General features: G+C 48.4%; 7 protein-coding genes and 1 non-coding gene across 12 annotated transcripts; 4 read left to right on the top strand and 4 right to left on the bottom strand.

Moving 5' to 3' along the window:
* Nucleotides 1–154: 154 nt before the first annotated feature.
* On the bottom strand, nt 155–3,592 carry FOXG_08046 (uncharacterized protein). Its single transcript, XM_018386778.1, has 2 exons — nt 3,365–3,592; nt 155–3,299 (listed from the first exon to the last, which is right to left on the bottom strand). The coding sequence occupies exons 1-2, from the start codon at nt 3,434–3,436 to the stop codon at nt 423–425; spliced, it is 2,949 nt and encodes a 982-aa protein (XP_018243971.1). The 5' UTR covers nt 3,437–3,592; the 3' UTR covers nt 155–422.
* Nucleotides 3,593–3,747: 155 nt separating this feature from the next.
* Nucleotides 3,748–4,988, bottom strand: FOXG_08045 (uncharacterized protein). Of its 3 annotated transcripts, none has more exons than XM_018386776.1 (6): nt 4,880–4,988; nt 4,639–4,813; nt 4,469–4,580; nt 4,318–4,416; nt 4,141–4,266; nt 3,748–4,086 (listed from the first exon to the last, which is right to left on the bottom strand). In XM_018386776.1, coding segments are annotated over exons 2-6 (453 nt in total). In that variant the 5' UTR covers nt 4,641–4,813; nt 4,880–4,988; the 3' UTR covers nt 3,748–3,972. The 3 variants fall into 3 exon arrangements, with proteins under 3 accessions (XP_018243969.1, XP_018243968.1, XP_018243970.1); XM_018386775.1 differs by having other exon boundaries at nt 4,688–4,813; XM_018386777.1 differs by having other exon boundaries at nt 4,469–4,813; nt 4,880–4,972.
* Nucleotides 4,989–6,357: 1,369 nt separating this feature from the next.
* Nucleotides 6,358–6,882, top strand: FOXG_19564 (uncharacterized protein; the record flags this gene model as incomplete). Its single annotated transcript, XM_018399801.1, has 1 exon — nt 6,358–6,882. The coding sequence occupies one exon, from the start codon at nt 6,358–6,360 to the stop codon at nt 6,880–6,882; it is 525 nt and encodes a 174-aa protein (XP_018243967.1).
* A 32-nt stretch (nt 6,883–6,914) lies between these two features.
* Nucleotides 6,915–8,251, bottom strand: FOXG_08044 (uncharacterized protein). The gene is made up of 2 exons (XM_018386774.1): nt 7,962–8,251; nt 6,915–7,836 (listed from the first exon to the last, which is right to left on the bottom strand). The coding sequence occupies exons 1-2, from the start codon at nt 7,987–7,989 to the stop codon at nt 7,250–7,252; spliced, it is 615 nt and encodes a 204-aa protein (XP_018243966.1). The 5' UTR covers nt 7,990–8,251; the 3' UTR covers nt 6,915–7,249.
* A 1,210-nt stretch (nt 8,252–9,461) lies between these two features.
* FOXG_08043 (transcriptional activator SPT7) lies at nt 9,462–14,318 on the top strand. Of its 2 annotated transcripts, XM_018386772.1 has the most exons (3): nt 9,462–10,825; nt 10,878–12,040; nt 12,089–14,318. In XM_018386772.1, exons 1-3 carry the CDS (start codon nt 9,751–9,753, stop codon nt 13,280–13,282), a joined length of 3,432 nt encoding a protein of 1,143 aa, XP_018243964.1. In that variant the 5' UTR covers nt 9,462–9,750; the 3' UTR covers nt 13,283–14,318. The 2 variants fall into 2 exon arrangements, with proteins under 2 accessions (XP_018243964.1, XP_018243965.1); XM_018386773.1 differs by having other exon boundaries at nt 9,484–12,040; nt 12,089–14,181.
* Nucleotides 13,907–16,622, bottom strand: FOXG_08042 (serine hydroxymethyltransferase, cytosolic). Of its 2 annotated transcripts, XM_018386770.1 has the most exons (4): nt 16,301–16,622; nt 16,173–16,223; nt 15,744–16,108; nt 13,907–15,683 (listed from the first exon to the last, which is right to left on the bottom strand). In XM_018386770.1, the coding sequence occupies exons 1-4, from the start codon at nt 16,346–16,348 to the stop codon at nt 14,693–14,695; spliced, it is 1,455 nt and encodes a 484-aa protein (XP_018243962.1). In that variant the 5' UTR covers nt 16,349–16,622; the 3' UTR covers nt 13,907–14,692. The 2 variants fall into 2 exon arrangements, with proteins under 2 accessions (XP_018243962.1, XP_018243963.1); XM_018386771.1 differs by having other exon boundaries at nt 15,744–16,223.
* A 793-nt stretch (nt 16,623–17,415) lies between these two features.
* Nucleotides 17,416–17,525, top strand: FOXG_19563. The gene has a single exon. It is a non-coding gene; the product is annotated as a tRNA-Met (tRNA).
* Nucleotides 17,526–22,957: 5,432 nt separating this feature from the next.
* FOXG_19562 (uncharacterized protein) lies at nt 22,958–24,068 on the top strand. The gene has a single exon (XM_018399800.1). It carries the CDS (start codon nt 23,265–23,267, stop codon nt 23,610–23,612), a length of 348 nt encoding a protein of 115 aa, XP_018243961.1. The 5' UTR covers nt 22,958–23,264; the 3' UTR covers nt 23,613–24,068.
* The last annotated feature ends 204 nt before the right edge of the window (nt 24,069–24,272 follow it).

The raw sequence follows: 24,272 nt of genomic DNA, 5'->3' as shown, positions 1-24,272 counted from the left end.
GTTCTCTTCCCAAAATCATGCTTTTTTAGGCTTGGTCGACCCATAGTTGGCCTTGACGGTCTAGACCTGATCAACCCTTCTCATTTCCCCTTTCATGCTTCCTCCCTGAATGGCTAGTTAAGAATAGATGACCTCCAGAACCATCGTCTTGGGTCCCTACATCATTTGGTGATAGCCGCCCGTCAGTAGCGTAGGTAAGAAAAGTAATCAACCAAATCCATGGACCGTGGCTCAGCTCTTAGCCCTTAAGCTACTAAATAGATAGATCCCTTTTACATTGAAATTTCATTGCTTCTTTTTCTACCGTCGTTTCAGCTAACAGGCGCCTTCGTCATGGATGTTGTACAATTCTATACATATACGATAAACGCCACCGCGCCTAAATGCCGCCATCAATGCTCTGTTTATATTAAACCAAACCCCTAGGTTTCCAGCAATGATCCTTGCTCGCCACTTCGCAGGGCTGTTCTCTTTCTAGACTCTTCATGGGTGCTAAACTGGTGCTCTGCAGTCTCATGCTTGTTTTCAATGGCGTCCAAGTCTAAATCGTCGACATTCGTGAGCAGGTGATTCTGTCGATTGTGTTCTCGGATGCGAGCCCACTTGAGAACTCGAGTTAACTCTTCATGTCCGTGAACGGCATTGGCCTGGATATACGACTGTACCATCTGGTCACCTGGCCATTGCCAGATCCCAATCTGGAATCGGACGTCTCGTACGTGATTGCGCACTTCGTCCGTCAACATGGGTTCCGCAAACGCACGATACGCACACAGAGTCTCTAGCATGTCCACGTCGTGAGGTAATACCTCCATGTTTATCATCTCGTCTTCTTGTGACTGTAGAGGGCCCCATTCCATCATGAGCCACATTGTCAACTGAGCCATTTCATTATACTCCCCAGCAAACGCCAGTGACTGCATCAGGTCGTGAGCGAAGGGGGCCAACACGGGATCTCGCCGTGATCGCATGATGTCCACAAACGATAGATCTGTAGTTTGTTCTGCTTCTGGCCGCTGCCTCTCTTGTTCCTCGGCAACAAGTGCATGATAGAAGCCTTTCATACGTGAAATAAGAACACGGAATAGATGCAGAGCTGAGTTGCTCCTTGTCTCCGTGTCCATCACGGTGTTGGCACCGTCTTCCTCGGCGTTTCTGCAATAAAGGGCGCCAAGTAAGTTGAAATTGGTGTTGTTGGCTTCTACAGCGCTCGCCAGCACCTGTAGCTCTCTTCGCAAAATCTTCCGCAGGGTTCTCACAAATCTGTTGAAAAGAAATAGAGTCATTCCCTGCACGGCGTCGATACGATCTACAAGGTGTATTATCAGACGAAGCTGTGCCTCCAGGGTGAGTTTCAGACCATAATGATGCTGCCCAACATTCTTCATGATAGGTGCCCAGACATGAGGTAGCCAGTTCTGGTTCCTGCGACCCACACGCAGCTCCGCGAGCCGAATGGCGCGTATCAGATTACTGCCTTTAGGGTGCACCGTCTTGGACAACATATCCACATACGCCGAGAACAATGGTAAGGGAATAGCCTTCAGCATGTCAGCTGTTGGGTCGGGTACCAACAAGTGAGCGTAGTTTTGATGCTCTGTGCTTCCGTCTCGCAGATAACGATGAGCTTCTTGGAGAGTTTGGGCGTTTGCCACTAGAATGTGAAGAATGTGTTCATCGGGCAGCAATCCCTCGCATTTCATCATCTCATACAGCTCTTGAGGTGTTGGGGGTTGTTGTCGCAGCTTCTCCAGTTCTGTCAAATTCATGTCCTCATTTGTAGGATGGCTCAGAGAATTGTCTCCCGGTAAGGTGCCTTTTTCTGGATCAGCATCACGAGCAAATGATCTCCGGAACATGGCTGCATATTCTGGCAGTCCAGGAGCCATGCCAGCTTTTGGAGGTTGGCAGAACTGCTTCCATGCTTCATGAGCGTTGCGTGTCGCAATGATTGATGCTTGCCAAGCCGAAAGGTCTTGCTTCGGATCTACTTTGACCTGCTGCTGAATTGCTGGAGTACCACTAGGGGTTAAACCTAGCAGAGTATCCAATGCGCTATCAGTCTCCTGTTTGGAGAATCCTGCTTCCTGCATCATCATCCCTGCCCGGACAACGCGAGACCAGCTCTCTTCTGCTTCCATGGCCTCGTCCATCCCGTCTGCTGGCCGCAGATATGGCGGCCATGACTTTGAATACCGTGTGGCGTTGTGGATCTCGTCTCTGTTCTTTGGCATCCCGGATAGCACAGTTCTGATTGCGCGGAACGCATTTCTGTCTACCAAAAGGGCTTCCGGGAGACTGCCAGACATTCTCAGAAGAGTACGCTGAGCCTCCCAGACGTACGCATAGGGTACAGACGAATGCTGCGGCCCGGATCCGCTATTCCGGGCAATAGCGGTCAGGCCGGCATTGAAGTACTTGCATCTCATCCAGTACGTCTGTTCGGCAGAACCTATTTTGTAGTTGAAAATAAATTCCGCCATTATATCGGCAAGCACAATCAGGCGCCTTGCTTCGATGCGACGACAGTGGAAGGCAAGTCGTTCCATGATGATCATGAAGTCTTCTGTTGTGAATCTTTCCATTTCACTGCTTGCACGCCCTCTACCCCAAGACATCTTGCGAGCTTTCTCAGTCGTAGCACGTAACCGTTCTTGAACATATTCCAAAAGGTGGTCCAAAGTCGAGATTTTGCTAATGCTCGATCCCAATCTCAGCAGATAGTTCAGCATGAAGACGGGTTTCGGTGACATATCTGCCAAGAATAGTCGGCATCGGTCTTCGTCGGTTTTGGCGAAAAGTATACTCATATATTCGTTCAGTCGCTCCTCTGTATTCCCGCTGTATTCAAGGGTCTTCATCAGGGCTTCCCATTCCGACTTGTTTGGCAGCGCTTGGGCAAGGTCTCGGTTGTTTTCGGGGTCGGCTTCCACCTGATGTCGAAGGTGCATTTGAATCACGACGACCGGAAGGCGCACAGTTCGGATGGCGGCGATTTCTAAAAGCGTTTCTCGAGACGGTTGTTCCAGAGCAAGATATTTACGAAGTAGAACTGCAGGACTTTGCTCTACCCAGCCTTTGAGCATCCTCAACCGTCGCTCAATTCGCCCGTGCCCGTTGTCTTCATTGAAGTCTGAGAACTTAAAAACATTCTTCGGATCGTACAAGCGCTTGGGCAGCACTTTCTTGGGGCGCTTTTGATAGTCGTCGGCACGACGGCCGTTGACTATGGCGGCCTCGAGTGCGTCCACAGAGGACACATATCGGCGGGCTTGGGCTGATTTGAGGCGCGAAGCGTACTGGAAGAGTCAATTGTAAGCTTTACATCGTAAAAAAGAAAGAAAATTCGGCTTTTAATATTCACCTTGGTTTGGGTTGTCACGTTTCGCGACAAGTGCCACCCTCGCCTCAGCTCCCGGGTTGCACTTCTCAGCATTTCTCGCCCATTTCTTCAAAGCCTATGACACAGCTAAGAAGGTTGTATATAGCGTAGCAATTAAGTGCGGGAGTTGTGATATCTGCGGCGGCGTACACAAAGTTGCAAAGTTCGATTTCCATCTGCATCTGCGGGAACAATTTGCATGCGCCAATCGAGATTATCGGAGTATCGGGCAGCCTATGTGCAGGTCATTGACAGCCAATCCGGGGCCGCTCCTAGCACTTCAGCTCCTCCACCAAGGCCAGATAGGTCCCTTATATTAGGTAGCTTCATAACTCCTTGCCTACTGTGCCTGCGTACATCAGGATTTCTGAGTTTGTTATCGAATTTATGTATTTCTTTCGAAGCAGAGCGCCTGCCTAACAGTTCGTGTGATACTTTTGGTGCGCTGGATCCCTTGCTAATTTTCATAATCTACCAAAACAACAAAACTCTGCTGGCAAAGAGTTTATTACTTTTCTCATTTTTGCTCTACTTTTCGCAGTTTAACATTTCATGGACACATCAGATACCAGCAGGGCCTCTTCTTTTAATTATTCGCCTTGGGACTTCCCTTTCTTCTTCTTCTCCTCCTCCTCCTCGACCTTGTCCTTTCGCTTCTGCACAACCTCCCAGTTGTAAACTCTTGCTATAGCGACCTCCATTGTCTACGGCATAGTCAGCGATAACCCACCCTCGTAGTGAAGGCTGTTCAAACTTACCGTAATTTGTTCGCGGAGAAAATCCAAGTCTTCTTCGCAGTTAGACAAGCTGGTCTTTGCCGTGGATAGCTTGGAACTCAATAGTGTCTCTGCCTCGTCTATGGGGTACGAGAGCATCACGTTCGCCTGCAGAATGTCAGCTTCCTGCTGCTAAGTTTGGCGATAAGGGGACGTTACTCCTAGCCAGATGTAGACCTCCTCTGTCGCAGGAATCTTCGCCTTCGAGTACAGGGTGTCATTAAGTTCGAACGTCGTGTCTATCGCCTCGTCGTCATCCTACACCGAGCATCAGTCCTGCTTTGTCCAAGAATGCGCTGCACGTGCACACCTTTCTTAATTTCAAAAACTTGACCGAGTCAAGAGTCTTCTGGATATCCGGGATCTTCTCCTTGAGGCCACCCATTCGCTTCTGTAGGTTCATCTCCATGAATTGGTATTTCCTACCCCACCATCCAGAGTCAGCGCCAATGCCTATATCGCAAGCTGAAGAGAGCGTGCATTTGAGGGCGTGCGTCGTCCTAAAGCTTCTCGACAAAATTTGACTCACGATATCATTTCTTGGAAGCTTCGTAGAGTGGGTTCGACGTCGTCACGAGTAGAGACATAGTCCTCGACCTTGTCGACGAACGGAGCATAGGGGATGCCCCGTGGGTTTGTTGGCGTAGCATCTTTACTAGGAGGGAGTAAGCTTGTGTCTTCAATTCATGAGAGGTTGGGTTGAGTTTCTTTGGTCTCTTACCTTTGCGCTGCCTCTTTTCCTTTTGACGCCATTTTGTCAGTGTCACTTTAGGTATTCGGGCGAGACGAGGTAGCTGTATGAAGCTGGGGTCAGGCGTGGGCGGGTTTTGCGACTTGGAGCATTTCGTCAGTGGGGTCTCACCTGGCTCGGTCAACGGTGAAGGTGGGGGCACTCACCTTGACTTTGACCTGTATCTCACCTCCATGATAAAATACTCAAACCGTGAAGCCTTCCTCTCCCGTCTTTCTGAGACAGGTTACAGAAACAGTCACCATATACTATACTGTAGGAGTGTGATACATTTGTATTCTCTCTAAAGATGGGCCCCCCCCCCCTGGTTCGCAATGCGATTGCAGTTGTCTCGAGATAGTCTAACAATACCTGACAGGAGTGTATTCCTTTTGCACTGATTGTTGTTGGCGCTTTGTTTTTTCTTCTTTAGAATCGTTCTTTATGTTGATTTATAATCGAATTCCCCATATTTTGACAGCCTCTTATACGTCATTGAATAAACTCAAGTGCACGGTGTATTCTCAGTACCCTTCTCCAAAGTAACACAATGATTACAAGCTTGATGATTACATTGGTCTTATTGATTTATATAAATCACTTCCGCCTCCCAGCATTCAGTTTTCCTATCCTCCTTCCAGTGATCAATCTCATGAGTTTACGTAACGCTGTAAAGGCTCCATCATCACTCGCACGACAAGCTGGTGATTTTTAGCCAGAGACTCGCATGAAGGTGAGTCAAACCTTACGCAAGCATTTAGCTAAAACTTTCCTCAGTTATCAGAGTTGTTAGAAAAGCGATCAATATGCTCTAACTCGCTCAAGGACTGTGCCTGGTGCATACTCGAACAGAAGCTCTCACAAGAACACGCATCGATGTGAGTGATGGGCAGTAACGAGGAGTCATGTTAAACCCCTGGTCCAATAGTCTTCTCAGGCTCGGATTGAATCGCGATAAAAATGCTGTGTGATCTTCCCTAGGTACATGCGGCCTGACCGGAGTGTAGAGGCCCTCACATTAGTATGATAAACGCCTAAAGCCAACAGGTAAGTGATTATCGCAAAGCTTGTTCACAAAAGCTTTTCAGTCGTCCCGAGATTGACGAAATACCTACCTACCAAAGATGGCCATCACCGTTTACCTTAGACTCCCGAAACTCAACTTCTACTTCATTCTTATTGTTAGATATGAAGTGACCTTGAAAACCCTTCTCGTAATTCTCTCAGCCGAAAATGCCCTGTTTTCTCGTTGATCGAGACAGCTTCTCTCAAAGTTATCTACCTAATCCTCTGAACAGCTGCCCCTATTATATTCCATTGGCCCCGTCGTGTCTTCAAAGATAAAAGCTCGTCTTCAGGGCTCAGTAAGTTCCAATAGATTTGGGAAGCACTTGTCAGGAGATAGACAGCCCCGAGGATTCCAAAGTAATAGCAGACCGCCTTACCAAAAAACGATACCGCAAGTGCCCATGGCCTATATCAACGGCCGGCAGTGGCATAGCAGAACGCGTCCTGAGCCTGCATATCTGGCCTCTCGTCCTCGTCGTCTTTCTAATCAACATGGAGCAGTTGGAGATGGTCTTCCTCTTCCCCAGAAGTCAGCGTCAGCTTCAGGTTCCGCCCGCCAGGACCCGGAAAGAGATCGGACTCCCTACAAGCTTAAAGCGTCACCGCATTTGGCACACTTATTTCCTTCCGATGGTCAGCCCGTGGCCACAACACTAGCGGAACTAGTAGCCTCATCTATTGCTGACGAAGAACCTATGCTCGAAATATCAGCAGTGGTGATAACCCCATCTACTTCTGACGGAGATACTCACCCTGACTCTAAAGAGTCAACTAAACTCAGTCAAGAAACGGAATTGCTGTATATCAGGGATTGGAAATCCGCACTTTCTTTCAAGCATGGTCCCCTCACCGACTGTGATTCTGTCGCTGTTCCTTGTACAGCTGCATCTCTTCCGCCAAACCCATCGGATGGCGCGACACGATAGAGGAAAGGAATACATGTCAAGGGTTGTGGAGCAATACTTCCATCGTGGGCTAGTCATACTCCGTGCAGTTGCCATTATGGCTGGAAGTTGACTTTTCCCAAAGTCTGCACTATTCATGAGATGTGTAATTTAGCCATATCAGAACGAGAGGGGTCAAGGTGGGAATAATGCCTAGGACAGTTCAGCGTCGATATCATTTTCAATATGGGAGAATAATGGATATTCTTGTTTGGCTCCTCCGATACCAAGCAGTCACCAAGCGATCAAACACAATGTAATCAAGTTCAACATAAATCGTGCGGGGCCATCCAGTCATAAGTCGTGGCAAAGTATCTTTACATGACCATAGTTAAGCTCATCGGTCTTGTTAGTCCATTCGCTTCTTTGTATCTCCCAAGTCACCGTTGTCCGCGTTAGTTTCCAACGCCTGAGTGTTGGTTGAAGTCTCGTGTGCTTCGTCCTCGTCCCAGTCATCGTCGATCTGGTTCTCGTCCCAGTTGTCCACCTCCTCTTCCAATGTTTGAGAGCGGCTGTTCCCTTCCATGACCCCAGACTCGTGGCCTTCGCCGAGCTCAACATCACCCTGCTCTTCGCCAGGAACAGCACTGTAACGTCTACGTCGCTTGCGCTCGAGCATACGCTTGTGGTACCACGAGCAAAGGCCAACACCTAACAAACTTCCTATCACATTTGCAATAATGTCGTATAGATCAAACTCCCGACCGTTATCGAGGAAGCTTTGGACGAATTCGGAACCGATACCAAGAACGATTGTGCAAACGACCAAAGTCATATTCATAACGCGTCTTCGATTCGTATCGACAACCCAGTAAAACACAACGGTAAGCGCAAAGAAGGTGGTGAAGTGCAACACCTTGTCGTTGACATATTGGCCAAGTTGTATTGAAGTCAATCCAGCGTAGGCGGCAATGAGGAGTAGGAGCAGGAAGACGCCTAGCAAGCTATTAGTTTTATTCATGGTCAATGATTCTGTGTTTGAGTTCTGAAAATTGATCCTAGAGTGGGACGGCAGTCCATTGACAACACTGAGGCAAGTCGGACATAACGCCATGACGTACCTGCAACCGGGAGTCGTATTCGCATCATGAAGAGTCCAGTAACTAGAGTTGAGTCTGATAAGTCTAATGGAGCCTTTAACTTCCAATTTCGTATAAGAGAGTACTCGGTTCTCCAAACGTGGCGCCTTGTCAGAAACAAATGTCTGTTCTTTTATGAAAGCAAAGCCGGACAGGTTGTAATAATTCGTTGTGGAAGTCTAGGATTCAGAGCTTTGACCGAGCAGTAGGTAGGTAGTTGGAGAAAATGAAAGCGTGGAGCTCTCCTCCGTGTTGGGAGCTGAGTGACGACGATAGCCCTTGTGGCGGGGCTCGTCCAACTGTGGCAGTGCATCAACTTTGATTTAACAGGGATTTGCCAGATCATCCATTCCATTGGATTAAGAAGAGTGTAACGTGGACACTTGTGCTACCCCAGACCCCAGCAAGGGGTGCAAGAAAACTGAAGACCTCCATCTCAAGCGACAAAAAGACTCAAGTGAGTTTACCATAAACCTATAGGCCTTTGGACGGTTTTGTTTTGGCACCTGAGTTTGAAGTCAGAAGTTTTCTTGCTCCCTCAAGCCGAGTTGCAGTAGATCGCTTCTGCAACCTTTGATCCCAGAGATTTCATGAGGCTTCAGATTGTTATTATTTGTACGATCATATAGAAATTAAGGAAACTACACAGACAACCAGGATTATAGCTCGCCATTGGACCGATACAACGCTGCTTCAAGGAACACCATCATCATTCACGCCTCAGGAGGTTGTAAGGCTACGACATGGAGTTTGATACTTTGGTGATCTCATTGGGGGCCCCATTTTGGGCTTGCTAGGCACAGTCACAGATGCAGGCATGCCCCCCCCATACTCCTCGATCTTGTGTACCACTGGCTACAGATAATATCTGGGGTGATCTAGAAAGATGGCGTTGTTCTTCATTCATGGTTGTGGAGACAAGGATGTGTATTGCATTGTTTGCATATATTCATAGTCACTAGTAATACACCCCTTGATGAAAGGGTTCGATATAAGATCACGGTTCATACAAGGTAGCCTGTGCTGAGTTCCTTATGATGGTATCTGAAGATAGACATGCAAAAAGTTGAACTCATAGATGTTGCCTGACTTCAAGAATTTTCGACCTGCTCGTAGGTACCTTACCTAAGGAGGGCAGGCAGAATTCGCATACCAGAATTCAAGACTTGGTTTCTGACACGTGACTTGCTGACAAAGACACATGGGCTCCATCCTCGGGGCCGAAGCAGGTCCTCTGTAGGTACGGAATACATGGTGGATAAACGATGAGAAGAGAATCTGTGCCGAAGACCGGGCAATCAATCAAACAAAGGAATTGGCATACCGATCAATAGTTTCAGTGGAGAGAGAAGGATTTAGCAACTCGAAACAACTCTCCAATCACCTACACTGACCGTCCTATAACCTCAGCCTCTTCAGGTCCTTAGTACCCATAACTCTCCCCCGCGAGATTCCCCCACGAGTCGGTCCAGTGCGCGCTCACTCAGGGAAAACTCTCCGCTTCGGGAAAGGTACCTGACAAGGCTCCCCCCCAAATCATCAACCTCACCTCTTGAACAGACGACAAAACGGCAGAACGCGATCCATCAAAACACCACCCTCCACGTGCCATATAATCAACAAATTTTATAAGCCATCTCTACCGATGCCTCTCGTTTGTCCCATGTGGTCTTGAGCTCACCAATCGCCCTCGGTCCCGCCGCACGCGAGCGCATCTTGTTGCGCATGGCGACTCGCGCCCCGTTGTCGCTACCATCGCCCTGGGTCCATCATGTCCATCACCAACGGCCAGCCCGCCTGGCAGCCTCCCTATTTGCACCATGCCAACAGTAATAGGAGCGTATCGCATCTCGATGATGTCCCCGCGCGAACTCAGACTCCTATTGATAATCCAAGTGTGCTGATGCCTGAGGCACCACTTGACATCGAGGAAGAGAACCGACGCGCCCTATTTGCGGATTTATATCGCAAGACTGAGGACAAGGTCGCGTTGCTCTTCTCCGAAGATGGTTCATATAATTATCCCGCGATATCTGCTCTACGACGTTCTCCGCCCCCCTCCGCAAACATTATCCCTCCCACGACCGACCACGAGCCAATCAAGGAACCCCCCTTAAAGAAAGCGAAGCGCACCATCGATGAAGACGACTACGACGACGATGATGATGACGAAGAGGATGACGAGCCTTCGCAATCAGCATCAAAACCTCATTCTGCTGGAGCCCCTGCTAATACATTACTGTCGCCATCCAAATCAGGGAGCTCACCTGTTCATTCGGTGACATCACCAAGCAAGCATGGTGACAAATCCAAGGATCAAGATGGCTCACAGTCGAAAGATAAAGATGGTGAAGATGCCATCAAGAAACTTGAGGAAGCTCGTACAGCTACCGAAGCTGCCGCTCGGAGGAGTTTTCACACCATCTTTCACACCTTGGAAAATGACCATGCCGCTATGCTAGAACAACAACAACTTGAAGATTCTGAGAAGCAGCTCCAGGCTGAGATGGATCACAACCATCATCCAATTAATAACCATAGCGCTGTCCCAAACCAAGGGTCACTCAGTAGCGCCAATCTCGGCGCTTCTAGCCTAACATTGAAACATCTCATCGCTCGTATCGACATGAAGCGAGATCAGGTTCGCGCCTCTGATGCCGAACTTCGGCTCTTGATGAACGAGGTCCGTAAGAATAGGAGTAAATGGGCCAGCGAGGAGAATGTGAACCAGGAGGAATTGTACGAGGCTTTAGAAAAGGTCTTGACAGAACTCAAGGCGCATACGGAATATTCCACTCCTTTTCTGACAAGAGTCAACAAGAGGGATGCTCCAGACTACTACAATTGTGAGACACCACGAACAGTCTCGTGCCGCTGACAAAACTAATCTACCTATAGTCATCAAAAACCCCATGGATCTCGGCACAATGACCAAGAAGTTGAAAAGTCTGACTTACAAATCCAAGGCTGATTTCGTTGTGGATCTTAACTTGATCTGGGACAATTGCCTCAGGTACAACCAAGATATGAACCACCCTCTACGACGCATGGCCAATGGAATGAGAAAGGAAGCAGAGAAACTTATTCCATTGATACCAGATCTTGTCATCCGCTCTCGAGCAGAGGTTGAGGCAGAAGAACGGCGAAAACAGAATGGTGGGGACGACGACGCTGGAGAGGATTCCGATGACGAGCCCATTATGTCTTCACGAGGTCGCAAAGCTGGCGCAAAGGGGACAAGCAAGGCACGAAAGGCTCCAAACGATCAGAAAGAGGACACACCGGCAATAGATCAGAAGCCCATTCTTCAAGTAAATGGGCTTCTAGGAAAAGTCCGAGAGGGCTCAGAGGTTGACGGCAGCAATGGCTTTGCGACTCCACCGATTGCCGGCTCGCTCACACCAAGCGGGGTCAACGGCCATTCCGGAATGGGGAGTAACGCCGATGCCATGGACATTGATGGGCCAAGTATCAATGGCCTGGCACTGAACTCAGCATTTGGTGAAGCTGCCGAGCAGGCTTTTGAGGATGAAGAGTACAAAGTATGGAAGCAAACTACTAAGAAGGATCGAGCTCTGGTTGCCAAGGAGCGATTCCAGCTTTTCAAGGACAACAAGTTCAACACCGAAGCCCCTGCACTCGTTCGCTCCAAGGCTGGTATGCGTCGATTCCTTAAGCGACAAAGGGAGGCAGAGGCAGAAGGTATCATTACTCATTCTCAAGCAAACTCTACAGCTGTGGCTTCGGAAGATTCGGCAACAAAGCCAACCGAGACTCTGGCTGAGGAAATTGAGGAAGAAGAGGATAAGGTGATACCCGACTACTATGATACGTTGAGCAACATACCGGATATTCACCCCAAACTTCAATGGGTCGAAGATGGAGAAGGGAAAGTTATCAACCAGCACGAGGAGTTTCTACGCCTGGTGCCACCTGGATCATTTACAGCACCAACAAGTCGTCTGACGAAGAAGATGGATGAGAATATTCATCAGATTCAAGAGACAAGGAAACTCGCAACCAGGATCTCGGTTATCAAGCAGATGCAAGTTCAAACTCAGGTATGTCAAAACCATGATGGATGCTGCCCATTTACTAATGTGATATAGGTGTATACAAACCAATTTCCCAAGTCAAACTCGGATCCCTTCGTGGAACAGGATATTGAGCCTCATTTCATCAGCGATGATGGCCCTGTAATGGCCCCTGAAACATGCCAAAACGCCCTCAAGCGCTCTATTGCCAAAGTCCTCTACCATACTGGATTCGAGGAACTTCAGCCATCAGCCATGGACGCCTTCACTAGCGTTGCGTCAGATTACTTTCAGAAGCTGTGCCGCACTTTTAATGTTTACAACGAGTCAGAAAAGAAGCCATCTCCGGTGCATGCTCAGGGGTCCAAATTTCAGCCCAGATTCACTCCCGAGGAAGTCATCCTCCACACCCTGGACGAGAATGGTCATGACATCAGTTCGTTGGAATTGTACGCGAAGGATGAGCTCGATCGTTTGAGCACCAAGTTGGATGCTCTACATGAGCGGATGAAGCTTCATCTCACTGACCTACTACGACCTGCTCTATCTCAAGATGCCGGAACTGATGGGGTTGGTGCTTTCAAAGATGGCAGTGAGCAGTTCGTTAGTGGTGACTTTGCTGAGGACCTCGGTGAAGATTTCTTTGGTTTCCGGGCCTTGGGTCTGGATAAGGAGATGGGACTTGATATGATCTCCGTGCCCTTGCATCTTTTGCAGACTAGGGTTCGCAACCAATACCAGATGCAGACACAAACGACTGGCGAAGCAGCCACTGATCTCTTCGAACCACTGCCTTCTTCAGAGCCAGTCACTAAGGAGAACATTCAGGACCAAATTGGCCTGGTCAAGAACTTCTTCCTGGCTAAGCTGCACGCTAATGGCGATCAGCCCCTTGTGGAGGACGAAGACCTGCCTACTAAGCAAAAGAAACCTCGTCCACGTTTGGGCGCGAGTGGAAAGATTGTAACCGCTCAGAAACGATCTCCTAAGGAGCAATTGGCACTCGCTAAAAAGAAGAAGAAGATGGAAGCTGCTGCTGCTGAGGCTAAAGCTAATGCAAACACATCACCCGAAAAGGGCGCGCCAGGTACTACCCCTGGCAAGAAGAAGTCCATGACTGCAGCAACTGGCCCAGCCCCCAATCCTGCAGTTCTTGCTTTGGCTCCAAGCATGGAGAGGCAGGACAGCATGCATAGTCAGGGCAACGCCAGCCAAACAGACAAGGACGACACTGTCGGCATGATGAGCCCAGAAAGCATTGCTCCGTAGTGGCGTGCAAAGCCTCAGGCAACTATAAACTATTCGAGAGTTTGGTGTCCACTATAGACACCATACCATGCCCGCTCTCGCCAACATACACTCTATTGTGCCAGTGCCTTACAACTTACTTTTCATATAAATCATGTACTACTTTTCATACATTCGGTATTGACGTCCTTTTACATACCCCGGCAGACATTTTATGGGCTTTTGAAGCTGGTCTTTGGTTTTGTCGTTATTTTTTTATCTTGCATATGAGCAAGCACTCAATAAATCATCCATCCAAGGCGTTTCTGTCTCTTTACTGGTCGTTTCTGTTCGGAGCTCTGGGGTCGGCACAGCACTTACTTATTCGATACATGAGAAGACGAAAGGCCATTTTACCTAACTACACCACTCGTACATGGTGTGTTGCGCGAGTGCCTTTCCCGTCGTGATTTCCTTCGGACAACCAAAAGCAGGCATTATGTGGGTGGTTTGACTCTTGATGGCTAGTCGGCGTATGGAAAGGTCAACACCCAATGGATTAATGAGGATGGGCACAAGTACGTCGCGGTGCATGGCAGGATGTTGCGTTCATCATATACAGACCTCGTTGTAGTTTTTCTCTTTCTTAGAAGGAACCTGGATGGATGGACTGGTGGCGAAAAGGTTAAGCAGTCATTTCATGAGATGGAAAGTCTTGGATCCAGGACCGAATGGGATATGTGGTTGAGAAGCAACAAATAAAGGAATAAGTGATGATTGAACATGAAGGCAAGCTCCCAATGTTGTGATGTTGACCAAACAAGTGATGTGTCAGCAGTTGCAATATGTAGAAATGGATGATGAGCCTCTGACCTTTCTCTTGGTCCGGAATCTTCAAAGACCTCAAGGTGCTGTTACCTTGCTAGCCCATATCTCACCGCTTACGTATGAAGTTACTGGTTTTGTTAACGGCGACCTAAGGGCGTCAAGCCTGAGGTCCCAATTCGAAACTTGTACTGTTCTCAAGTCGGAATACTTTCACAAACCAGAGAAGGCGAGGGGTCCTTTGCTTCAGCCATTGAATTTATTTAGCTGTATGCTACTCATTGTGGAGTGCATTTCCAACTGGTCTTGATTCCAACCCAGTGGGTAGAATGACAAAACAGCTAGAGAGAGGAAATAACCATCTCAGATATCATAAACATAACCCAACTCCCACTACCTTTTTTCCAGCGATTCCATCTTGTGTTGAAGGATGCTTATATATCCCGACCTGAAAAAAAGCCCTGACCAAAAAAAAACAAACTAGGTATCTGCGCCGTGATGAAATGCATGCTTGTTGAACGTTTCGCCATTTGCCTCATCCATGTTAAATGCGTGTTGGAGAATAAAGGCATCACATCATGTTGAGGGATGGATGACCTTTGGAGGAGCAATCATGTCTACTGCATCTTAGATGCCGGCATCCAGACGCCAGCCCTCAACGGGAAGAGGGAAGTCGTTGCACCAAGAGGCAATCTCCTTCTTGAGGTCGTTAATCTTCTGGACCTCGCCGCTGGCGACGCGAGCCTTGAAGTCCTTGAGCTTGTTGGCCTCCTTGGGGAGGGCAGCCTGCTCCTCCTTACAGATCTTGATGGCCTCATCGATGTACTTGCCGACACGCTCGAACTCCTTCTCTCCGAAACCACGAGAAGTCATGGCGGGGGTACCAATACGGATACCGCAAGGGGTGAGAGCAGACTTGTCACCGGGGATGGAGTTCTTGTTGCAAGCAATGTTGATTTGCTCAAGGACGGCCTCAACACGGGCACCGTCCAGGCTGTGCTGGCGAAGGTCGACGAGGACCATGTGGCTGTCAGTGCCGTCAGACACGAGCTTGTGGCCGAGAGCCTTGAAAGTGTTCTCCAGGGTCTTGGCGTTGGAAACAACCTTCTCCTGGTAGGCCTTGAAGTCGGGGCTGGCAGCCTGCTTCAGGGCAACAGCCAGAGCAGTGATGGTGTGGTTATGAGGACCACCCTGGTGGCCGGGGAAGACGGAGAAGTTGATGGGGTTCTCGAGGTCGTAGAGGGTCTCCTTGCCGGTCTTGGCATCGACGGAGCGGACACCCTTGCGGAAGAAGATCATGGCACCACGGGGACCACGGAGAGACTTGTGGGTGGTGGTTGTAACAATGTCGGCGTACTTGAAGGGAGTGGGGATGACCTCGGCAGCAATGAGACCGGAGATGTGAGCCATATCGACAACAAGGTAGGCACCGACGGAGTCGGCGATCTTGCGCATGCGCTCGTAGTCAATGAGACGGCAGTAAGCAGAGGTACCAGCAACAAGGACCTTAGGGCGGAAGAGAATGGCGTTCTTCTGGAGTGTATCATAGTCAATGATGCCGGTGTCGAGGTCGACACGGTAAGGCATGGTCTCAAAGTAAGTAGAGATAGCAGAGATCCTTTCGTATGATTAGCATATTGCCACAGGCGTGCCAGGACTGATCTGTTGGCAAACTCACTTCTTCTGGGGGGTCTGGTAACCGTGGCTCAGATGGCCACCATGGGGAAGGTCGAGACCCATGAGACGGCCGTGGACAGGCATGATAGCCTGGTAGACCTGGAGGTTGGCAGGGGATCCAGAAAGGCACTGGACGTTGACACCCCACTTCTCGGAGTCGAGGTGGAAAGCCTCAAGAGCACGCTGCTGGCAGAGACGCTCGATCTGGTCGATGTGCTGGTTGCCACCATAGTAACGAGCACCGGGGTAACCCTCAGAGTACTTGTTGGACATGGGGGAACCAAGGGCATCGAAGACAGCGCGGGAGGTGATGTTCTCGGAGGCGATGAGGATAATGGACTCGCGCTGACGCTTAATCTCATCCTTCTGCAGCGGGCGTAAGTCATTGTCGACTGGAAATGACCAAGACACTCAATTGAGTAGGACATACCATGATGGAGGCGACCTCAGGGTCGGAGTCGAGGAGAGACTTCTCAAGCATCTAGAGGAGTGTGAGTCAATCGATCTTGTATACCCTCAACAATGGAACGAGGGGCAATGGCGGGGGGGGAAGCTCACCTCCTTGTGCGACTCAGAGAGCGCATACTCGGCGTTTGTGGGAGACATTGTTAATGTTATCGGTGAGTGTGGGAAAAGAAACAGGTGTGATGTCTCTCTAAAGATTTATGATTGAGTGAGTGAAGGAGGAGGAAGGGAAGAGAGTTAAAACATGTGGGAGGATCCAGGTAGAAGTAGCTCTCCAGAGAGGTCCCTCTCGTCCAAAGAAAATTTTCCGTTTTGTTTTTTGGCCTACGGGTTCCGAAGACGGCCACCACAGTACAAGTGGTGAGCTAGGGACAGGTTAGCGCATGCGGCAAAAAAAGCTCAACTGTGCCGAGCGTGAGCCTCAGAAGCGATACAGGAGGATGAGCACTGAGTTGGCGGGGTCAATTAGGCGTGGTTTTTGGAGGTGCGGGGTCATTAGCCACTGGCTGCTGGGGTCCAGCTCAAAAGTTAATCCCAGTAGCCCATGTCATACAATGCCATCGGCCCTGCTGGGCTGGTTACCCTGAAGATCGACTCATGGAAGATATGGAATATGTTCCTTTTTTGCCTCTTTGTTTTTCCTACTCATGATTCTTTTATGTTTACGCAGTATGAATTGGATCTCAGATGTATTATGCTAGGCTGCTTAAGTTTCTGTTTGACCTAGTGGCATGTGTATAGTGTGGAATCAAAGAAGTTGACTGTCATGGTACATTGAATGACGGTGGTGAGTGCATGTAGGTCGGTGGCCCATTGACTCAACACTTACCCATCATGCATTGTCGTTCTTGGTACAACCCGAACCACCTCCAGCATCAGTCAATTGAATATCCAACCATCTTCCCTTTCAACACCGAGGCCATGTTAAACACCGAAATACGACAAAACTCCGTATTTGACTTCACGAATTCTCCCGATGTTGTGATGATTCTCACGGCGTGACCTCCCGTAGAATCCGATCACGTTTCTCCGAATCAACACAGCGCGCACCCAGCGTTTAGAGGTACATCGAAGAGTCAATGGCAACAGAGTTATGAGATCTACCGGTTTTCAATAGGCATCTGTCCATTATTGAAGGTTGTTGACCTTTCTCCGCATGTCACGAGCGTATTGTATTTCATTTTCACCGACTTGAAGCGTCAAAAACGGTCGGTGTGGCTCAGTTGGTTAGAGCGTTGGTCTCATATCTGAAATCAGATTGATCTGACGAGAAGTCAGAGTTATCCAAAGGTCGAGAGTTCGAGCCTCTCCACCGACAGGAACCTTTACTATTTTAATATTCAAGATTTTTTTTTTCTAAATAAGTAATTATACTATCTTATATAATATAAGGTCAATATAACTTAAGAAAAAAATTAATCTTATAATAAATATTATATGCCATTGAGGCAGATGAACCTTATATAATTTTAACTTCTGTAATAATGGCCTGCTATAGGGGTCTTACTGTTTAAGCCTTTGTAGAAGAGTTAAAAAGCTCAATGGCCTCGTATAAGGCTGACGGCAAGGATCTCCTTACAGGATGAGATCAGCTACTGCGTTCAAAAAAGGCAGTTGGGGGACGATTGAACTCAAAGCAACTCTTCACGCTGCCCCTGATGTCCAGTTCGAGAGTTCATCGTCCGTAGAACATTGAGGACTGATCGCGAAGGGTAAGGTATCATCTGTTTGCTAATGGCTCTACTGAGCATATACTTGCTGGTAAACTTCTTGGCACTTTAGACTTAGGGGTGAGTTCCATGAAAAGCTCTGACATGCGGTGCACGTGCAACAGGTATTAGTAGAGGCTTCGGAGCAGCCACGGGAAGCTCAAAGCCTCCAGCTTTTCAACACTTATGATAAGACCACGATGCCCCTAGGTTAACATTGCTTCTGGAACTTCGTAGAGACCGGTCAGGAAAGGCAACATAAGATAAGTAATCCGATTACGCACAAAATCCAATCCCGAAGGAATGCCAGACTTTCGAGGACTGGACTCTACCGTATAAGATGAGGAGAAACTCACAATCAGACCAAATACCAGTCTCAGCCCATATACGGGTTGACGGCCATGTTTCACTGCGCCTGTCCCTCCCTCCAGTCTCAGAAAATCGCAACTGTTTGTTCCACAACTGTGAATCATTACACCAAGTCAACATCGCATCACTGTGACTAGGCGATTTTCGCTGCAGGTGAGACAAGCAGACGGTATGCGCTCCTCAGCAGGTGCTGGTGTATGCGCTACGTAGCGAGGCAAGGGAGTTTTGCTTCTGTTTGTGGCTGCTGGAGCCAGCCATTCTTGACTCGAGGGACAGGTAACAATTCATTGTGGCGTGTGATTCTGTGTTGCACTTAGTATTCATTGTCGGAATGTGACTGACATTTGATATCACAGCAGTCGAGAAATGAGACCCTGCTAGTCTTGGATAGGACGAGGATGTGAATAAGGGTTATGAGCTTCAGGGACTGTCTCAAGCGGACACTTAGCAGCGGTTTGGATGCGCTAAGAGTGAAACCTTATCAAATATCATTCTAGAAGAACTAGACTTGGTATGACTAAGGAAGTGGTGTCCTTGTGCTGAGTGTCATATCAGTTTCTTAGCCTCATTATTATTCGACTAGCTAAAGGAGCAACGAATATGCAATGTGCGTCAATTCTACCTGGTGAGGTGTTTGAATCGGTCCAGAGGAACTATTGAATGAACTATTCAGAGCTCATCACGTTCCAAGTCACATGACTCTGTATGCAGACCCTTTCGTTCAGGGATTGAAGAGAGATTAAGTGCTCCCTGACGTTCGCGCTAATAGACATGAGCTGTCGTTGCCGATGGACCCCATAGTGGGCCGGTAGTTGGGAGAAATTGTCTAGTGTGTGTTTGTAAACCTCCTTGAAAAGCCGGTTGAAAAGTAGGTTGAAACTAGGATCGAAAAAAGACTGTGTACTCGGTTAGAGACTTCAAAACTCTTTAAAGCACCGTAGTAATGTATATCGCGACTGATCTTGACGCCAATTAGCGAGTTGAGCTCCTTTGAAACATAGCCCGATGGAGGAAAAGAAGAGGCTGGGACTCTAGCCAGGGGTAGAAAGGCAGAGAGGGCTGCAGTCCAAGAAAAGCTGGCGCGATCTGTAGGTGGAGAGATTTTAGGCAGATCCTGGGTGAAATGATGAATGGTCTCTTGTCCTCTAAAATACGCCCATCCATGTCCTGCAGGGTCTAGGCCCAGGCAGTCCCAGCACCTACGTAGGTGTACGTACTGGTTCTGCTATCCAATGGAACTGGAAACGTTAGGTCGTGACCAGATTGACAGATCTCCATCCCTCCTTTCAACCAGATAGTTCTTGCAGTCGAGACAATGCCATTCAGATCGAATGTCAAGAGATGCCATCAATGTGGGATTTCGAGCTAGTATTCCATAAACCCATAGATTGCTATTGAGAAAATACGTGCCTGTCCTAGATAAGGTACTTTCCATCTTGTCAGCTGCCGGACCGCGAGGTTTATTTCCTGCCGAATACCTATTCCCGGCTGTCGGATCACCTACGGAGGCTCGGCCCGGTGCGACTTGTCACCGTTCAGAGATGATGGATTTTTGAAACCAATTGAGAACAAAGCAGAGCATCAGCCTCATGCCTCAATACAAAACGAAGCGAGAGCCATGAAATTAAACTCTGCCGCGAGTGAGCAAGCCAGAGTAGTAGCGGCTTGCCCTCCTGGTCGCATTATCAACGAATAAGATTGCTGAGATAGCGGATCTTCACAACAGACAACAGAGCGACGAAAAAGCAAGTTCGCATACATGGGCGCTGTAGAGTGGGTGTTGTGCGTCCGGCACAGGCATGAGTGTTTTACAGTGTCAGTCTGGCCTAACTCTGCGTAGGGGCCTGGTAAATTGAGCCATCCTCCTCTATAAGCTATCAGGCCTGCTCGGGGGGGGCTGAGGGCTAGAATCATTGCAGATCACACATATTGCCAATGCTGAATCAGATCACGATGAAAAGCGCTTGGCTGTTCTGTTGTGCACCTTAAGTGTCACGGTGCAACGTTCCGAGAACGGCAGCGGAAGCTGGCTGGTGCGTGATTGAGGCTACATGTAGCCTTGTTTGGAGACTAGTATTGCTGCGATGTTGTGTGATCTCATTCTCGTCGAGGTCCAATTCTCTTCATATGACGATGGTATGTTATCCATCCGTGTAATATGACTTCTTCGCTTTCATGCCTTTCTATGCAAGTACAAGTGATTAACCTTGAATTTTTAGGCAACCTGTTCTTGAAATAAATAAGACCAAATCTTGCGCTGAGACTGGGACACATTTGGTGTTGTACAACGTAAGGTAGCCTCCCAGCACGATATGTGTGTACCTCGCGCGATGTAGCATTGCCTGTAAGTCGTTTCTGGCGACGATGTAGCTTTTTCTTCTTCTTCTTCTTTTTATTTTTTATTTATTTGGGGTACTGTAGGTGGTATGTGGATGCAATCGATTTGTGGTCGCACCGCATTTGCGTGTCCTAGGTTGCATACACACTTTGTGCTCAATGGCATATATGACACCAAGGAGCTGACGGTGATAAACGTGGGTCACATGGGTACTTAAACTGACATGCCTCTGAGGCTTGGATGCAGGATGTGGTGAGTAAATTTCTGGAGAATGCTCCCAACCAAGTGATAGCAATACTCACATTGTTGGCTTAAACAGATGCCACCAGGCTAAGTATAAGACTCAGACAACTCTCAGGCAGCGAAAAGTACCAAACTTGAAACTGAGTTGTGTCGGTATTCTGACAAAACCATGGACCAGCCAGGCGATATTCCTCAATGGTTCAAGGTTCAGGTTAGGTTACCTGGTAGTATAGACACAAGAGAAGTGTTCTGAATGCTCATGGCCAACACGACATGTGCCAGTATTAACATTTTCAAGATCCTGCCAAGGTCTCTTTTTCATGAATGGCCGGAGATGTCTCTAATTATACCACTGAAGCTCTAGTAAGCTCCCACCAGCACTCAACCTGTAGTGCATAATCACCTCCACTTTTGATCTGTGTCAAAAAGTACGTACTTCCTTACTTAAACCACCTTATCTAATAAGGTACCGCCAGGGAAAAAAAACTGCAAGCCCACTATCATCATCCATCTGTCCCATTTTCTCCACTCCACAGCTCCATGTCTCCATTCCCTAAGCCCCGGCCGCCGGTTGATCCCAGAGTCAACGCCCAGACCAAGCTTCACGCCCATGACTAATTCACACGCCCCCTCCTCTTCCCCCGGAGCTGCCCTTCACCCCTTGTCCCACCTTTTCTTGTCATCTCCCGTCCCCATCTGCATCGTCACGCCCAGACAGCCCCAGCTTAAACGAGCCCTGGTGTCCTTCCTGGACCTGGCTCCAAAGGAAGCGAGTCCTCCCATCACTCAATTGCTACCGCGGATACCCATGGCCATCCCATCCCGTGGCCCGTCCTTTTTCATTAACGAGCCTCACCTTTTGTCTCTCGCCTGCTCGGGTACCCGCCAGTGGCATTCATTGATCCGTCCATACAAAATGTGACTCGACGATACTGTATGACACCCCTTGTTCCTTGTTGCTATTGTTTTCCCCTGGATGACGGCTATACGAGATGGAGAAAAAAAGATAGTATTCTCAACGCGAGGTTATTGTAAAAAAAAAAAAAAAAAAAAAAAAAAGAAACGACCGTTTCCCCTCTCGACCAAACCCTAACCAGCCATTCATCGCTATCTAACTTTATCTGTGATTTTTGCCCTGAGGTTTCTTTGGGTGCATCCCCAGACCGCCAACAAGCGCGTTGCCGCCCCCTCCCCAGCAATGGATGGCATCACCTCACCTATGTAATCCAACCAACGGCATCGATCCATTCAGCGGAGAAGGAATGACTCTACCGATGGCTTCCAGCTCTCCTGTCGTCTCTTGCTTTGGGGCTAGTCAGACAACAGACCTTGGCCCAAGCACAAAGCAGAAGAGGACCAAAACCATGGTGCTCCCTTTTTAGCAACGTCTGCCCTGTGTGCACGGCTGAAATTATTATGTATGAACAGCATTAGCCATCTCTTCTTGCTTCTTTGGCCCAAGGGCATACCATGGTGATGATGAGTTCTCTGAGCCTCGTAGGCTCCGCCAGCTGAACCACGAATCATATTGTTTTTCGCTGTCATGGTGCATCGGGTTGGGAGACTTTTTATGCCACATTTGGTAGTGACAGCTTAATTGCTTTAGGCCGTGGATATAATGGTATGAAAACATTTACACCAGCGGCTTTCCCTCCTCTTTTTTTCTTCTTTTTTTCTTTTATAATTTTTTTTTTTTTTTTTTTTTTAAAAAAAAAATCTGAATGCATAACTATTCCATTCGCACGACAGATAGCATTGAGGAAAAGATCATTATTAGATATGTTGTTAATAAATATCAGCAAGCTCATACAGCACTTTGGTGGCTAAGGTATTGTCAAACTTCCACCAGGCCAGGATGACAGGGCCTAATGCGCTAACATGTACCTTTGGTTTGGGCCCGGGAAACCCCTTTTTCCTCCCGCTCGCTCGTTAAGTTGTTTCCCTGGTCCATCTCCCCTTCCCAAACCAAAACAAGATGTCATGTTCCGAAACGGCGCACGACTTGCTTACGAGAAAGATGGCTCCGAAACACGTGGGAGACTTCCGGAACAGTTTAGCGGCGAGTCCGGCAAGCGGTGAAAAGATTGGCCATTCCATTCCATGCGATAACTAATATTCCATTTTCTGTTCTACTTCTTCCGCAAAGCCACCACCGCCTCGATCTGATGGACCACAATTATTATCCAGCCTCCCCTATCATCCACCACGGCTACATCATCGCCTCTCCAACGGGGATTGTGTCGTCGTTGCACGATTTGTTTGCTTGCTCGTCCTCGTTATTTTCTGACCATGGTTCTCGCCAATCTATGTCTGATACATGATGATATCATGTATCTGTTACCCGTCGCTCATCGGCTGTGGCCATTGAGTGTTTTGGGCTCTCGTTTTGGCCAGACGAATGACCCATTGTCCAGGCTACCGCAGCCAGATGGCTACAAACATCCCGAAACTTCTTACGGTCGCTGGAAGAGGCTACTCGTGCAGCTATGCTTGCCCCATCAAGACGTACATAGATCAGCATGCTCGTTGTGTTATAAACCCATCACTCTGCCGTTGTCTCACCTCCATCCCAATCCCTAAGCTGTTAAGTGCTAAGCTCAGTGTCATACCTCACCCTGGCAGAGACGAGACAGGGCACCACCCCAGGACTGTCTGTTTGAGGTACGTATCCGCTGGAACCTCTTGGCATGCATTTCAGATGCGCCACACAAAATGGAAGAGCTGGGACGTGCGTTGCTGGATTTAAATCGGTATCGTTTCGCTTGGCACCCTAGCACCCCCGAGATGAACACCATCAGTATCGATGCATGCGCGACTTTGCTCGTCTGTCTGTTCGCTCAACGGTAGACAGCCTTCTACGCGATTGTATACGCCAGACTGAATAATGGCACTGAGAGTCGCTATGGTGCCTGAAGTGGACTCGTTGAAACGTGGTTTCTGATAGATATGGTGTTCAAGTCTCAGCCCGAATTATTCCATGACGTTTATTCATCCGCCCTCTCTCTGATCAGCGTTCACCAGCACCAGATAAGCAGAGGCGGAATATCAAAGTCAATGAAGGCGGACGTGACATGGGATATGCACGCCCATATGTTTATTGCTAATATCTGTACTAATAATAGGGGATAAAATGGTATGGTGAATGAATAAAGTGTATTGAAGGAAACAACCCACAGCCAAATCATAGCACTAATTACTCCTGCTTGTCGAGTCCTCCTCGTTCTTGCCATGCGTCGTGTCAACTGAAGGTTGAAGCGGAGCCTCTGTAATCCCTTGCGCAAAGCGCCACTGATCCGTAGGTCGCAGAATACAAAGACAGGGACCTGCTCGGTGCTCCATATTTATCTCATGCTTAGTAGCTTTAGGTTACCTTTGAGCGTGCAGCTTGCAGACTTGCAGTTGCAGG

Source organism: Fusarium oxysporum, chromosome 4 (genome assembly GCF_000149955.1).
Source record: "Fusarium oxysporum f. sp. lycopersici 4287 chromosome 4, whole genome shotgun sequence".
Taxonomy (NCBI): domain Eukaryota; kingdom Fungi; phylum Ascomycota; class Sordariomycetes; order Hypocreales; family Nectriaceae; genus Fusarium; species Fusarium oxysporum.
This window is presented reverse-complemented; position numbering and strand designations above follow the sequence as displayed.

Excerpts from the sequence above, each read along its gene's own strand:
- FOXG_19562 (XM_018399800.1), top strand. The coding sequence starts at position 23,265 with ATGACCCATTGTCCAGGCTACCGCAGCCAGATGGCTACAAACATCCCG.
- FOXG_08044 (XM_018386774.1), bottom strand. The coding sequence starts at position 7,989 with ATGATGCGAATACGACTCCCGGTTGCAG. Across the intron at positions 7,837-7,961 it reads AATACGACTCCCGGTTGCAG|GCGTCTTCCTGCTCCTACTC; the intron begins GTACGTCATGGC and ends ATAGCTTGCTAG.
- FOXG_08042 (XM_018386770.1), bottom strand. The coding sequence starts at position 16,348 with ATGTCTCCCACAAACGCCGAGTATGCGCTCTCTGAGTCGCACAAGGAG. Across the intron at positions 16,109-16,172 it reads CTGAGGTCGCCTCCATCATG|AAGGATGAGATTAAGCGTCA; the intron begins GTATGTCCTACT and ends CGCCCGCTGCAG. Across the intron at positions 15,684-15,743 it reads TACCAGACCCCCCAGAAGAA|GATCTCTGCTATCTCTACTT; the intron begins GTGAGTTTGCCA and ends ATCATACGAAAG.
- FOXG_08046 (XM_018386778.1), bottom strand. The coding sequence starts at position 3,436 with ATGCTGAGAAGTGCAACCCGGGAGCTGAGGCGAGGGTGGCACTTGTCG. Across the intron at positions 3,300-3,364 it reads ACGTGACAACCCAAACCAAG|TACGCTTCGCGCCTCAAATC; the intron begins GTGAATATTAAA and ends TGACTCTTCCAG.
- FOXG_08043 (XM_018386772.1), top strand. The coding sequence starts at position 9,751 with ATGTCCATCACCAACGGCCAGCCCGCCTGGCAGCCTCCCTATTTGCAC. Across the intron at positions 10,826-10,877 it reads TGCTCCAGACTACTACAATT|TCATCAAAAACCCCATGGAT; the intron begins GTGAGACACCAC and ends ATCTACCTATAG. Across the intron at positions 12,041-12,088 it reads AGATGCAAGTTCAAACTCAG|GTGTATACAAACCAATTTCC; the intron begins GTATGTCAAAAC and ends AATGTGATATAG.
- FOXG_08045 (XM_018386775.1), bottom strand. The coding sequence starts at position 4,911 with ATGGCGTCAAAAGGAAAAGAGGCAGCGCAAAG. Across the intron at positions 4,581-4,687 it reads AGCTTCCAAGAAATGATATC|GAAATACCAATTCATGGAGA; the intron begins GTGAGTCAAATT and ends ATGGTGGGGTAG. Across the intron at positions 4,267-4,317 it reads AGGTCTACATCTGGCTAGGA|GCGAACGTGATGCTCTCGTA; the intron begins GTAACGTCCCCT and ends GACATTCTGCAG.